Source organism: Perna viridis, chromosome 8 (genome assembly GCF_037379345.1).
Source record: "Perna viridis isolate PV_CMFRI_1.1 ecotype Kerala chromosome 8, ASM3737934v1, whole genome shotgun sequence".
NCBI classification, from domain to species: Eukaryota; Metazoa; Mollusca; class Bivalvia; order Mytilida; family Mytilidae; genus Perna; species Perna viridis.
The window spans coordinates 6,521,650-6,536,787 of NC_142452.1; the positions used below are offsets into that span (position 1 = coordinate 6,521,650).

The following is a 15,138-nucleotide window of genomic DNA, read 5'->3' on the forward strand; positions in this document are numbered from 1 at the left end:
TACCGGTGCACCTGGTCCATGCTCCCAGTTTTTAGTGGAGTCCGAGTTGCTCATTTACTTTTGTTACTTTGTATGTATGATTTTAGTCACTTTATGTTCTTTGTTGTGTATGTCTGTTTTCCATGTCTGGTCTTTGTCCCTGGATTACATTCTTTTGATTACCACTATAACCTTGGTTCCCTTGATTACTCTTTTGTACCGATTCTATGATTGTTCTCGTTAAAATGAGAAATGGGGTGAAATAATTGAAAGTATTTGGTGGAAACAGAGTCATAATTTAACATCTAAAAGAATACTTAATCAAAACCAGATGAAGTTGCATCAAGAGGTGTCCATGCTTTCGCTTAAAAACGCCTTAATGACCTTGACTTGATCTGACCTTACTCGAAATGCAGAATGCTAAACGATAGTATTTAAGAAGATATATTTTGCAGAGGAAATTTTTAAACATACGAGTTAGTTTACTAAGACATTCGAATAACTTCTAGGAGAAACACCGGACAAACCAACATTTGCCTTTGTCGGATTCGATTACTTTGGTACTTTAAACATTAAAGGAAATCGATCAGTTGTAAAGAGATATTGTTGCTTAATTACATCTTTAACTACCAGAACTGTTCAGATATTAACTCCCTATACTTTGATTCTTCAATGCCGCCTTTAAACTTTTCCCAGAAAAGGTTTTATAGACAACGGAATAAATCATTTAAGTGGGGATTTAGAACTGCGAAACGAACGATGGAATTCAATCCCCATTACGCAAGTCAACGTGGTGGATTATGGGAAATAATGATATGTAACATCAGAATTTTTTTTTAAATCTTTGGCCAATGAATACATCTTGAACAATATGCTTTTATCGTCATTAATGGTTGAAGCTATGAGAATAAGGAATAATATTCCTATTACAAAAATTAGCGACGACCAAAAAAATCTACAAATACTTACCCAAATATATTACATCTAATGAACAGCAATGGCTCGTGTTCAAGAATGATAACTTGTTTGTTTGTTTGTTTGTTTGTTTGTTGAGGTTTAACGTCCGAGCAGCAATATTTCAGCTATATTCAGACAATGAACATGAAATAGATGATAAAATGAACATGAAATGAAAAAAAAAGGATGGGTCACAAGGTAATAGGGTCGACAAATTTTGATTGCCAATGGACAAAGGAGGGATGGGTAAGGTCAGGCAATTTAGCCTCCTGTGGCGGAGCGCAAAGGTTCCTACTCCTATCGAATACCACAGCAGAGTTCTTTAACGTGCGAGGAACGTGGCATCTTTCCAAACACGGTGCACCACTATGGTTTGCGGTCAGGTTTTCCGTATTATAGCCTGACAACCCCAGCATGTAACACGCCAGGGGTACCCCATTCCACCACCTGGGGCACACATCCCAGATGCTCTGTGGGCAGAGCGCCTAGCCCCCGGCTAGGTTTCTGAGCACTATTTAGTCGCCTTACACGACAAGCTTAGCGCTGCTGCAGGCCTATTCTTTTAACACCCGGACCTGCACGGGGCAAGAATGATAACCAACAACTAACAAAATACTTAATTATGCAAAACGTTGGTGGAAAAAAAATCAGTACTTGACTGATGTATTCTGGAGGCAATAGCTTCATGTATACGTACCGACTATTTAATAAAGAACCAAACACCGATTAGAATCACAAGGTATCATGGTTGACGACAAAACTGTGATAATATATATACAATATAGGTACATTGTCGAAAATTATTGAAGGTATGTGATGAGGCGACGGAACGGGTAGAAAATGCGAGGCTCCGCCGAGCTATTTCCCCCGTTCCAAGCCGAATACACATATCTTCAATATTTTTCGACAATGTACCTATATTGTTTTATCCTGTTATATTAATAGTTTTGTGCGTGTGTACATTTTTAAAATAACATTTTAAAATGCACATCCCCTGAGAAGCCCCGATAGTTAAAACGGAAGTAAAAAAATTAATACGCACGGCGCATGACTCAGTAAACATTGAAATGCAATCCGCACCATATAATCCGTCAAAGCTGTTCGAAGAAAATAAGCAATGTATCAAAATTTATTCAATTCCAAGAGACAAATAAGTAAAATAAACAATAAATACAAATATTTTGAATGTTGTAAAGTCGATTTTAAGAACATTAAAGTTTTGAATTTCGCGAGGAAGCTGGAAGCTGACTTGTTTCTGTTTGGTATATGGCAGTAGAGTTCAGGGGTGAAATTTGTGCACTAGTTTCTTTTGGATTTGAAATATTAGTTTGAGAATTTTTAAGAAGAGGAGGTAGTTGTATGGGCAGATCTATAATGCAGTGTTCCTATGATTCACTATCTTAGGGTTTAGTTAGTAATAAATCCAAGACCATAACAGTTTCCTGGTCATTTGTCTCTTCAAGTTTTATCATATTGTAATGTTACTATTTCTTTAAGTGGGGACCAGTTTATGTTAAATTGTGACGGACACCCTGGCTCCGAGTCCGACATGACTGAAATGACAGGGGAAGTCGTCTGCAAACTGATAATGAATCAAATCTGAACGAGATTAGGGATTTGCCATATATATGACGGTGAAAAAAAAATACAAAAAAAAATCAAAGTCGATAACCGCTAATGTACGGATACAGCAAAAAAATAACCGTATACCTTTATTCGTTTAACAAATAACCTCATTGCAGGATAAATATATATAATATAATATAATATAATTTCATGGTGGGAAGTGTAAAAAAAAGTACTAATGATTATAAATGTAACTGTATTTAATGTTTTTATACCTTAAAATGTAATTTCATTTAACTCTAATGTAGTATGTTTTTGACATTTTCTGTATTTATTTATTATGGTTTTGTTATCGACAATACTTATATACTAGTACCCTTTTACTTGTAAGACACTTTATATTTCCACAAATATTGGTGTCCCCTTTTTATGACATTAAACATATAAGATTTCGTTTTCTTTGCGCTATAGTATGCTCAGAAACTTTGTGAAAATGGAAGCCATCTAACTTAACAAAAGAACATAGTCCTGGAGACATGAAGATACACTATTTATTTACCATGTAGACTACTGCTTACGTCTATAATAACAAAAGAGAAATTTAAGAAGAGGGGAAAGAAACGGTAAGAAATATCAAATATAGCTAATTTCTACGAAACTAAACTTCATTTCCAACAAATGTATGAAGGTATTCATAACCTAATATACAACCAATAGACGCCAAATTCCGCCACATACCACATTTTGGAATGCTGTACACGTGATTCAAAGAATGACCTCTCCCCTGCCCTGTAGGAACCAAATAACTAGGAAATTTAAGATACTTGAGAGTTTTCCTAAATTTTCCTAAAACAACTGTTACATGTTTATTCCATGTATATTTTCATGAATAAGGTCATTTTATTTTTTATGAGGTAAACATTGATCTGATTAATTTGAAAATTAATGAACTATAGTTTATGTATATTGATATGTCAGTCCTCAAAATAAATTTTAGAAAGAGTTACAAACTGTAGTGAAAAATCATGTATTTTTAGAATTGATTTTCACAATCTTTTTACTAATAAATATCATCATATCGAAGTTGTACTTGTTCTTATATAACACAATATTACAATTAAAACCAGAGAGATTGTAAATAAAATAAAATGTCATTTTTCTGTTCAGCGCAAATGTAAAATAAAAATGTCTGCCATTTTTTTCTTATTTAAAAAATATTGAATTTGATTAAATAAATATATCTGATTGAACCACTCCGCTTACCTCTTCGTGTGAGTATATGACATTGATATTTGTCTAACTGAATATACAGAACAAATGTGTGTTTGAATTTTGTCTTCTTTTGCGCGCATCAGGCATCTGGCGTTGTTTCTGTTTGTTCTTGGTATAGGTTGTGGCTTAAATTTGTTTACATATACTTTGAATCTAAATGATAAATTTAAGTGTATCCTGGGTTAGGTTTCAAAGTATTTTTTTCAAACGATCTCTAAACAAGTCAACCAAACAGTAAAATTTGATTTTTATTATTATAATAAATTGTGTCGATCCTATATATCAGTAGGAGTTAGACATTTTTTCTTTGACAACCATTGCCCAATATCAGAGTAGTGTTTACTTTTTATGCCCAAGTTGATATTTTTGCATATTTCGCACATTCCAATACCATAAATATCTCCCTTCCTTCTATACCTGTCTTTAGCAATCAAAAACTTCGTATACATGGACTCATTACTACCTACTGTTTTAAGAAAGTACGCCAAATCGGCCGGGGATTTAAAGTCACTCGATGATACAAATGTATTTGTTGGCATAATTTCTTGTATGTTCGGAGCACCTCTTACTACAGGAACTATATCAAAACCATCTGAATACAACTGATAGAACTTTTCTGTAACATAATCTTCACAAAGAGAATTTTCGAACGACAAATAAAATTTATATTGCCTACTTATATCTTTTAGGCAATAAGACGAATTACAAGGAGTTCCACACTTTCCGAATATATCAACACTAACAAACTCCTTCAATTTCTTTACATAAAGTTCTCTTTTAGAAGGTGTCTCACAGTTACTTACCACCCATGCTATATCTTTTGTCTTCCTTTGATAAATTGCAGAGTAGTTTTTCCAAATTTCCTTGTCAATATGAGATATTCTTGAATAAGGAGCAACAGCTTCAGAGTCAGTTCTGTACGTTAATGTCCAATCAAATTTATTATGCCATTTAAAGTCTTCAAAGAATTTACTCGTGTGCACAGGGGATTCAAAAGACACGAAAACCCACGTCTGATTAGATAGCTTATTTGGGGGATTGATAGCTAAATTTTTGTGGTAAAACAGAATAGCATCACTAACATTAAATTTGGTAATATTCAGTAACACTAAACAATTTCTAAATTCACAATCACTGCTAATTCCGTGTTGTGATGCTGAGCTTGACAACCAGTCTGGTTTTCCATACCATAATATGAAAAATGTACGCTGAAGTTGAAAACTACTTGAATTCTTTTTGATCAGTTGCCGGCCAAGTAGAACATTTATAATGCACAATCCTCCAATAACTATTAAAGCCACCAAAAAAATGTTCAATTTAAATACACGTTGACTCTGATTGTTGGCTGAAAAATAAACGAAATAAAAAAAAACGTTCAAATATTTTAAAACATAACAATAAAACAAATGCAAAAAAAGTACTAAAGTACTTGCATGCTATTATTTTGTTTATGCACATGTAGGTATGTTATGTATTTCATCCCATTAAGTTTCACTAAGATTCAAATCCAGACCCGTTCGCTCGATTAATGTTGGGTCGTCTCATTAAGTTTTCATTCTTATCTTCTTTATCCTTACGTTTTGTTGATTCAGGTCGCTTCATTACTCTTATCTACCAAAACATAAATTGGAATAAGGCCTAAATTCATCCCGAGACTAATATCTTGTGAATACTTAACATATACTATACCATATGAAAGTGTATTTGCCAGAAGGTAATACGGTCGAGAACCTTAAAAAGGAAGTCCTACAAATTACAAGATTAAATCATGTGTCATGTAGTATTATAAACGAGATCATAGGTAGTGGAATTATTGTACAGTTAGTTCTTACTCTAAAAACTCAAACAAAACTCACAATACTAATAAAAGGAAGCCGATAATACTGAAGTGACAATGAAAAAGGTGGTATCCATGGGTGAACACGTGTTCGAGAACAAATGAAGTAAAAACAACAAACAACAAGAAAAACAAAAAAAGTACAATAATACGAGCATCCTGAACCCCAATAAATGTACAAAGAGACGAGCATCACGAACTTCAATAAAAGTACAAAGAGACGAGCATCACGAACCCCAATAAATGTACAAAGAGACGAGCATCACGAACTTCAATAAAAGTACAAAGAGACGAGCATCACGAACCCAAATAAAAAGTACAAAGAGACGAGCATCACGAACTTCAATAAAAGTACAAAGAGACGAGCATCACGAACCCCAATAAATGTACAAAGAGACGAGCATCACGAACCCCAATAAAAGTACAAAGAGACGAGCATTACGAACCCCAATAAATGTACAAAGAGACGAGCATCACATACCCAAATGAATGTACAAAGAGACGAGCATTACGAACCCCAACAAAAGAACAAAGAGACGAGCATCACGAAACCAAATAAAAAGTACAATGATACGAGTATCACAAACCCCAATAAAAGTACAAAGAGACGAGCATCAAGCACCCCAATAAAAGTACAAAGAGACGAGCATCACGAACCCCAATAAAAGTACAATGATACGTCCAACCAACAACATTTATATCATAAGTCAAAAAGTGGAAACAATTTAATAGGTATTGAAAATATTTCATAGTCAAATAATATCATCTGAAAAAACATCAATGTGAAATAATATCCACAGAATAAGATTTCATCCGAATAGTATTACGTCTACATATACAGGTAATGTACATTACTGAGGAGCTCCAAAGAGTCATAGTTTTACTACATTGTATATGTACATATGCCAGAATTCAAGCATAGACAATTCTTTATATAATTCTAAATTTAACATTTTTTTCATTGGTGAATTCGTGCCAATACGGTAAAGTTTATACATGTATATAGCAAATAGCCACCCACGTACATATACATTGTACATGTAAATATTATAAATAGAATGGATATGGTTTCAATCTACATTTCTGACCATTGTTATTATGACATTATACACAAGTGCATGTAAGTTAGAATACATTGAACATGCAAGGTTCTTAAACAATGTTTAGCCATTGTGAAGATACAAGATACTTTCGGTAGAACATTGAATATTGATTTTGAATTATGCAGTAAGATTCCCCGTATGCTTAAAAATATACAATGTATGAGTAAGTACATACATTCAGTCAACAATTTCTATCAAATACATGTAGAAATTGATATACAAGAGTAATCAAGGGTACCAAAATTCTAGAGGAAATCAAAAGAATGTAATCCAGAGACAAAGACCAGACAATGAACACAGACAGAGAACATAAAATAACAAATTAATTACGTACGAATTAACAAAAGTAAATGAGCAACTCCGACTCCACTAAACACTGGGAGTATGGACCAGGTGTGTTGGTAGGTTAACATCCTCTGCTTGTCCAGAAACACCAACCGAGTTGCTCATAAGAATTTAAGGCCGGTGTAGACAAAAGAGAAAAAGAAAACGTATGAGTTGTGATATGAAAACTCCATACACAGGTGCTGTATGGACGCTGCCACAGTTGAAAGGAAAGTTGACAATACTGAATGAAAAGTCATCACATTTGTCGTATAGTTTGGTCAACAGTTTTCCTTTACCATCGATCTATAAGTGTAGGTCAATATATGAGGCGACGTTAAAGTGTCTGTAGTATCCTTTATCTCAAGTTCTTTTGGGTAGATGTGATGCATCAAATCCCCGAAACTATAATAGCTTAACAATAATACGTCATCTATATAGCGAAAACTGAGATTAAAGGATATAGCTAAACAAAAGTTTTCCCTTAAGTACAGATCAACTATAAAGTCAGCCTCATAAGAGTGAAGTAATAGGTCAGAAAGTAGAGGAGCACAATTTGTTCCCATTGGAATGCAACACATTCTATAAGAACTGTTGTTCAATATTAAAAAAAAATAGTGTATGATCTTTTTCTCTTTTTTTTTGCTGTTAAACAGATATGGATGAATATCTTTTCTGTTCAAAGGATGAAAGTTTTATCAAGTATTCAGACATCAATACTACACAAAAATGAAAAAAAAAAGTTTTTTTAAATTGTAGTGAAGGTTTACGAATTTAATGATACAGAGATTATAAAGAAAATTGTTGACAGTGTTGTGAAGGTGCTGAATGTGCATCTACTTTCTGTTGGTTCTGAAACCGAATGATATTGTCGATGCCTCTGGCTTTATTTTTGTACAGCTGCAAAACAAGTACTGTAGTAAAAAAATTTTATCCAAGGAAACATTTTTCACGCAATAAATGTATATAACTACTTAGACGTTGATAATATCAGGTTATTTAATATTTATTTTTTCAACGAGAGGGAGTTTCTCATGCTTATCTTTTCGAGCGGCTTTGCCGCGACACGAGATGGGCATGAGAAATTCCCGCGAGTTGAAAAATATTAAATAATCTGTTTATCGCTCTTTTGCTGAATTGTAAGGTGTTAGTTTTCTTTTATTTTCAATAGTCCTGACCTAAATATGTAAGTTTTATAAGCGCTGCAAAATTTCCTTTCGAGACTATTTTTCGGTGACGTGCTACGTGACGACACATATGTTGTGCAGATGTGATACATATCATTTGAAAAAAAATCGGTTAACTATGACGGTCGCGTTAAAAATTTGTGAAATAACTTTGGGATTTATTCATTCAAATCGGGTAAGTTACTGTATTTAATCATTTTCCATTGCAGACTAGACAATATTGCAACAAATTAGCCATTATTTCATACGCAGTAAACAAAGAGACGGTTATTTGGGTCGTCAAATATTCCTACGTTGTTGCTTGTACGTCACACGAGGACATGGAAACTAGTGATAATTTTCATTCTTACTCGACTGGCGTGAGATTGAAAATTATCGTATAGCAAGAACAAAGGGATTTTACACAAAATAGCGATAAAATTATATGATATAAGTTAATTTGAAATATTGATTTTGAAGTGTAAACTGTCTGCTAGTATCAATGGATTTACCATCAAAGTCATCCATATATTGTAAATGTGTTTCATGTGAATTTTAAGTGCATTCTGTTGACTACATGAACTTTGAATGTTGGAAATATTATAGGTATGTAGAATTTATGTAGTAAAACTCTTTTTTGCTGGAGAACTGTTTAATTAGGAATAGAGTAAAAACGAAGACCGTATAAATGTGGATTTTAAGAAAATCACACACTAATATGAAATTAAAATATTTAAATAAAAATAGTTGACTCATTTATCATAGGTTTGTCTTATGTAACCACAAATTTAACGGTATAGCCCTGTCTTTGGCATCCGTTTCGTTATATGTAGATATTTGGTTTTCATTTGATTGCATAAATATTTATAAAATTATTCACTTGACAAAATTTCATTCGAATGGGCTGTCTCACTGAATGTCATATATAGACTTTTGACAATGTTCTTTCAGAACACTACTATCAATAGCTTAACAAATATTGTCTTCCAAGCTTTGTACTCTACCAAGGTTTTATTTGTTTGTTTTTATTTGTTTGTTTGTTTGTTTTTGTTTGTTTGTTTTTAATACTGGAAATGACCTGAAAATTGTTTGAGTACATTTTCAATTATCTTATAATTGAGTTTACATAATTGACATATACGTATAGCACGTGCAATTCTATTTACATATACATGTTGACCATTCTGACCTTAATCAGTACAAGTTAAACTCGTATGCACATATATAAATTTATTGTGCGTATATGTACGAATCATCTTTGCAAGAAATAAATTGTTGTTATGTTGCTTGTTTGTTTAAAAAAATCATTCTTTACACAGAACCAAATAGAGACATATTTCTTACTTGATAAATAAAAGCTTAAGGTGTTGTATGGTTCCACAAGGCAATGTGTTAGTTAAGTCACTATAATTCTATCTAATATAAATCTGCACTATCAAGACATTTTCTTGGCCTTAGGTGAGCTTATGCCATCACTTGGCATCCGGTGTCATCGATCGTCGTGGATAAATTTTCGAAAATCTTATCCTCTGAAACTACTAGACTGACAGTATGTAAACTTGGCATGATTGTTCCTTAGAATTTAGGTCAATTGTGAAGTTAACTGGACTTGGAACAATTTGCTGTCTTGTAATGATTTGACACTGTCGTCTCTATCGTCAATAGACACTTAGCGATAATCGCGTGTAATATAAATATTTAATGGTTGCTTCAGTTTTCAAATAAAAAAGAATGGTAGTTTTTGGTATTGATTTTGGATATATGTCCTCAACCTTAAGGGAATTAAGGGTCAAAAGCAAGCATTTCATAGAATTGTATAAATGAAACTTATGTAAAAGCAAATAAATGTATGATATTGCTCTACAATTTTCTATACCACTAAGGTTAGGCTGGTTGGTATTGATGGTTAAGATTTGAACCGTTAAGGTATGATGGGCCAAAAAGAGCCAGACACAAGGATTTTCCTGATTTCTGAAAGTATCTATTACAAGTACATTGATCTTTTTGAGATTGTACTACAATGTGCCTGTTCTCAAAAGGAAAGTTCAGACTGAGTTAAACCAAACGAGAGCCAAAACGGGGTTCATTAATTCTGGTGAAATTCTAATCCTGTGTGAATGCAATTAAAATTAAAAGATGTATCAACAGTGTGTCCACATCTGCCCCTTCTTTTTCATGGTTCAACCCTGCAGTCATAAAACGCTGTCACAGGCGACACATTTTACTGGGTTATGGAATTTTACATCCTTTTATTTTAAGTACAAAAAATACTACATGATATACACTGTGTAGATGTGTTATTTTGCAAGTAATTACAGTGTTTTACCAAGTTATTTAAGTGGATATTAATTCTAACACAGAGCCCTACAGAGCGGTATGTTTCTTATTATACCAGGACAGTTTCATATTTTCGAATAATTAAATTGAAGTACATTTTGAAATTAATTTAACCATATAATCCACATTATATTCTAACTATATATCGTATTAATTTCAAAATATTTTTAGTTTATTCCATGCATAATATTACTAGTCCAATTAGCCCTAAGTGTATGGGTACTATAACATACTGAAATTGTTTGTGCTGACCCATTGATGGTCCCACAATTTTCACATTCATTTGTAATGGAACAATATATCATCTTGCAATGATTTTATGATTTATTTTGCAGTCTCTGAAGTGCCAATACTGACAAAATGCACAGGATTGTTGCTTGCATTAAGTTTCTTAGTATTCTAATGAGATGTAGGGAATTGACACCAACTTTATTGTTTTGAATGTTTACACAGAAATGTAAGAAAAGTTCTAATACATGTAACTTCAACTATGAAGCTTCCTTTCAGAGTTGTGGGACTTAAAAAAATTCAGTACAGAAATATCATTTTCCATGTAACTGATTGATACCACACTGTTGGTTTCTGTTAAACACAAGCAAAATCTGAGAGTCCATGTTCAGAGCAACTCATTGTACCAAGCTACCGTACATAAAGTGAAAAGCTCCATCCATAACATGACATATCAATGCTCAACACATCTATGCAAGTACACCTTCAGGAAAGAATCACTGATATGTATATGTATATGACTTATAAATCCAAACATTCTTTTTTTTAGAAATATGACTTCAGCTATGAAAAACAAGTACCTTTCATATACTCCCTATGAGAAATCTTCATATATAGTGCATTCATCTCTTCTCTATTATTGTCATGGGTTCTCATTAGCGATGCGCAAAGGCAATTTGACATAAAATGCGAAATCACACGTGTCGACTATTCACCAGGAATTTACCTATTGCACACTTCCTCGCTTCTATTGGGCTTTGATTTCGCCACGTTATGTATAATGGTATGTATAATATCAATAAAATTTATTGCCTATTTCTTTTAAATTAACTTTCAACCCAAAAAAGTTCATACTTTAAACGCTCACCTTTCGCAACACACTTTTTGAATGTAAAAAAATTATTGAAAGTGGTAGCTCATATATTCAGCAGTCATGCGCAGTCGGAATATGTGTATTTCTCACAATGTAAACATGCAATCTCGCCAATCTTCTGGGAAAATTAAAACAAAGATCAATTCATATGACTTTAAAGTTGTAACCATTGAATAAGCAGTTCAATAAACAGTAGATAAAAAACATTGTTATGCTATCGAGAACCGATGACACCAGATGCTGCCTGTGTACAATTATTCTTGTATTTAATTGTTTTATGATATGAATTGCATTTAATTACTTATCAATTTAATACGATTCATTTTTTTACTGTAATTGATAATTGATTTTGGTAACGTCTAACCTGTAGCTGAATAAGTCATCCTTGTGAACGTCTTAATTCCTTGTTCCAAACAGATCTGATGTTATGTATACATCCTTCCTTTTGTTCTTTTGGGTACTAATTTTATACTCACAATTTTTAAGTGAGCTGAGTTTAGATGTTGCCATATTTGGTCAATAAATTGAATCTGTATGTTACTTCCAAAGAATCACTTATTTAAATAATCGAAACCAGATGGCACAAATTTGGTATTGGTATGTAGCTTAAATTACAACTTGTCAATTATCAATCAATCCGGTGTTGAAAAGAAACGTGCTTTATGATAATGTATTGTTTTAAAGGCCTTTTTTATTTATTTGTTTTAAGTTTAACAATAAACGTTGAAGATTTTTGTTTTTGTTTGTTCTTTTCGGACAACAATTTAAAAACAAGCGTACAAATATGCCCTTCTTACTTAAAAATTTGCTATCGTTAAATATGTAAGCATAATTACATTTGTTAGTTGTCAGCCTAGGGACTGGTGTATCACTGCAAAGGGAAGTTACGTTAATTAAGCTGTTCAGATGTATCAAAGTACGTTTTTGACATCGGTTATACTTTAGTTTGTATAAAGTTGGAGCTCACTCAATTTCAATGAAACGGATAAATAAATTATTATTCTTACCAAACAAAAACATACTAATTTTTTATATAAGTTATACAATATCGAATGTCCGTTCTCAATACAATCATTGGCTTACAACTACCGTAGATTTCCTCGTGTTTTTTATGTTTACGTGTATAATTATTTGGTGTGTGTGTGTGTGTTTTTCCGGGATGAATCCTTCGGTACAACTTCTTTTTCATACAAGTATCATGCATAAATGAGCTTGTTACCTTTGGAACGGAACGGAGCAGAAACAATTTTTAAAACCGGAATCTAACAGAATATTTCAAAATTCCGCTGAAAAATTGCGTCTCCGCTACCCTTCCGTTCCAAAAGTAACAAGCTCCGCCTACTCTCTATTACGGTTCATAATGTCAACAAAACAGGGTCTCTCGTGGAAAATTATCGACATTTCAATAATAAATGTAATTTTTGTAGCAGATTTGGTATCAGCATACAGGAAAATGATTCCGAAATCGAACTAGGTAGGTGTGACATGCACAATTTCAACTTGAAAGTCGTTACAAACGGTTGAAGGGCGGTACTCCGCGGTACTGCTAAATCTCCAACTTTTTGTATGGTACGTCGTTCTGACCCCAACCCAACATATCAATATCCAAATAAAAAAGAGGAGGGTTGCAGGGTCACAGGAAATGCGGACTAAAGGAGACCTTATTGAATTCCTTATTAATGTTCATGCACTAGTGACTAAACTAATGCATAAATATAATACTAGTAAAATAAGCTTAAATAGTGCAATGGAAACGAATAAAACTAATTTGATTTTTTCTGATTCCATGAGAAAGAAATAGGCACATTTAAGGGTGTTCATAAATATTGGAAACATAACCAAATGATGATATAGTGTTTGGATATACTACAAGTTTGACTAGACGATAAATAGCCGAATGTGTTCTATTTTCTGGAATGTCGTCAGTTGGATGTCACGAATGCCTTGCTTTATCATAGTACAGAGTACTAGAGGCATTACTCCTACAACGTTAGAGGTTGGAATTCCATTCCTCTTTATCCCAACCTCTTACTTCCGAGCGCCATATTGCATACCGCTCGTTCCGACGAACTTTGAAATCGGCATATAAAAATGTCCACTAATTAAAACATTTTATACAGTTGTATTTACACTAGCACGGAAGAAGCTAACTAAACTAAAGAAAAACAAATGACCTACCTGATGAGAAAATCCAGCAATTCTGGAAATCCTTTGTAAAACAGTTTAAATGAACTTCACATTTGGTTTTCATCAATTTGAACGGGTGCATCCCGTGGATAAAATTACGGACTTTAATTTGCGAAACGAAAATATTAAATTAACCAACGAATTGCCGTTACCAACTCCAAGTTCGTTTTGTCAAAATTAAATTGTATTCCGTAAAATTATTCAAAATGGCTAGACTCTTGATAACTGTCTTCATTACATATTTCTAGATATTTAACAAAAAATTAGTAGGATTTTTTTTTCGCTTGATTTCCGGTGGATGCCACTTCTTTTATGTAAATAATTATATATTCAAAAACACATATTCACATTTGTGGTGGCTTTCAACATGTCAGATGCTAGATGTAAGGATGGCACCAAGTCAGTAAATAGCTTGCCAGACAACCTCTAGCACTGCTGAAATATAGTGACATTATCTTATAGGGATGTTAAAGCGGTTTGTGTATTATACTACATGTATACTATTGTTGATTGATGATGGACTAAATCTCATTTGTCATCGGACACGAATCGTATATGGAAGTAGGTAGTTAGTATAATTCAAACATGTTGGGGATAATATGTTATTCAGAATTATAATTGGCCATCTGAAGGGTACACGTCCTTTAGAGAGTGTGTAATATCAATTTGAACAGCTAAATGATTTTGTATACGTTTGTATATAGCGGTGCACATAGACTATGCTAGAATATGTATTCGTAATTAAAAATTATATCGTTTGTAAAAACTACATAACTGAGGGCCTGAGACGATTAGGAAATACAACAAATTACGAACAGATTTTTTTTATATCAAAGATTTCACTAACACAACTTCTTATTATTATGCAAACATTCAAAGGGGGACAATAAGATCAAATAACACGCCACTTTCTGAAGAAACGTTTAAATGAAACAAATCTCGGAAAAATATCCATGATCATCAAAACTCACTAAGTACCTAAAATTTCTTGGACGAAATGAGGGGAAATGAACAAATAAGAAGAGATCTATTGATACCAGGGAGACATACTGTTTCTATAATAATGCACGATATAAAGCATTTAATAGATTACATTGTACTTGATCAAGTTGTATCTCAATATACATTTACAAAGGATACCAAACATTTTATTTAAGAGTAATCAAGGGAACAAAGGTTCTATTGGTGATCAAAAGAATGTAATCCAGGGACAAAGACCAGATATGGTAAACAGCCATTCACAACAAAGAACATAAAGTAACTAAAATAATACATACAGAGTATCAAAAGCAAATGAGCAACTCGGAC

The 15,138-nt window shown here is 33.0% G+C and overlaps 1 protein-coding gene across 3 annotated transcripts; it reads right to left on the reverse strand.

Annotated features, from left to right (window-relative positions):
- Positions 1-4,009: 4,009 nt before the first annotated feature.
- LOC148609114 (lewis-type alpha-(1,3)-fucosyltransferase-like) lies at positions 4,010-12,192 on the reverse strand. Of its 3 annotated transcripts, none has more exons than XM_088542045.1 (2): positions 12,120-12,192; positions 4,010-5,119 (listed from the first exon to the last, which is right to left on the reverse strand). In XM_088542045.1, the coding sequence occupies exons 1-2, from the start codon at positions 12,151-12,153 to the stop codon at positions 4,050-4,052; spliced, it is 1,104 nt and encodes a 367-aa protein (XP_088398171.1). In that variant the 5' UTR covers positions 12,154-12,192; the 3' UTR covers positions 4,010-4,049. The 3 variants fall into 3 exon arrangements, with proteins under 3 accessions (XP_088398171.1, XP_088398172.1, XP_088398170.1); XM_088542046.1 differs by having other exon boundaries at positions 12,008-12,184; XM_088542044.1 differs by lacking the exon at positions 12,120-12,192 and adding an exon at positions 11,351-11,580.
- Positions 12,193-15,138: the final 2,946 nt, after the last annotated feature.

What these genes read in the sequence shown, in the direction of transcription:
- LOC148609114 (XM_088542044.1), bottom strand. Translation starts at nt 11,453, where the DNA reads ATGTCAAATTGCCTTTGCGCATCGCTAATGAGAACCCATGACAATAAT. An exon ending in TCATAGGGAGTATATGAAAG is followed by an intron (nt 5,120 to 11,350) that starts GTACTTGTTTTT and finishes TTTATTTTTCAG; the next exon opens with CCAACAATCAGAGTCAACGT.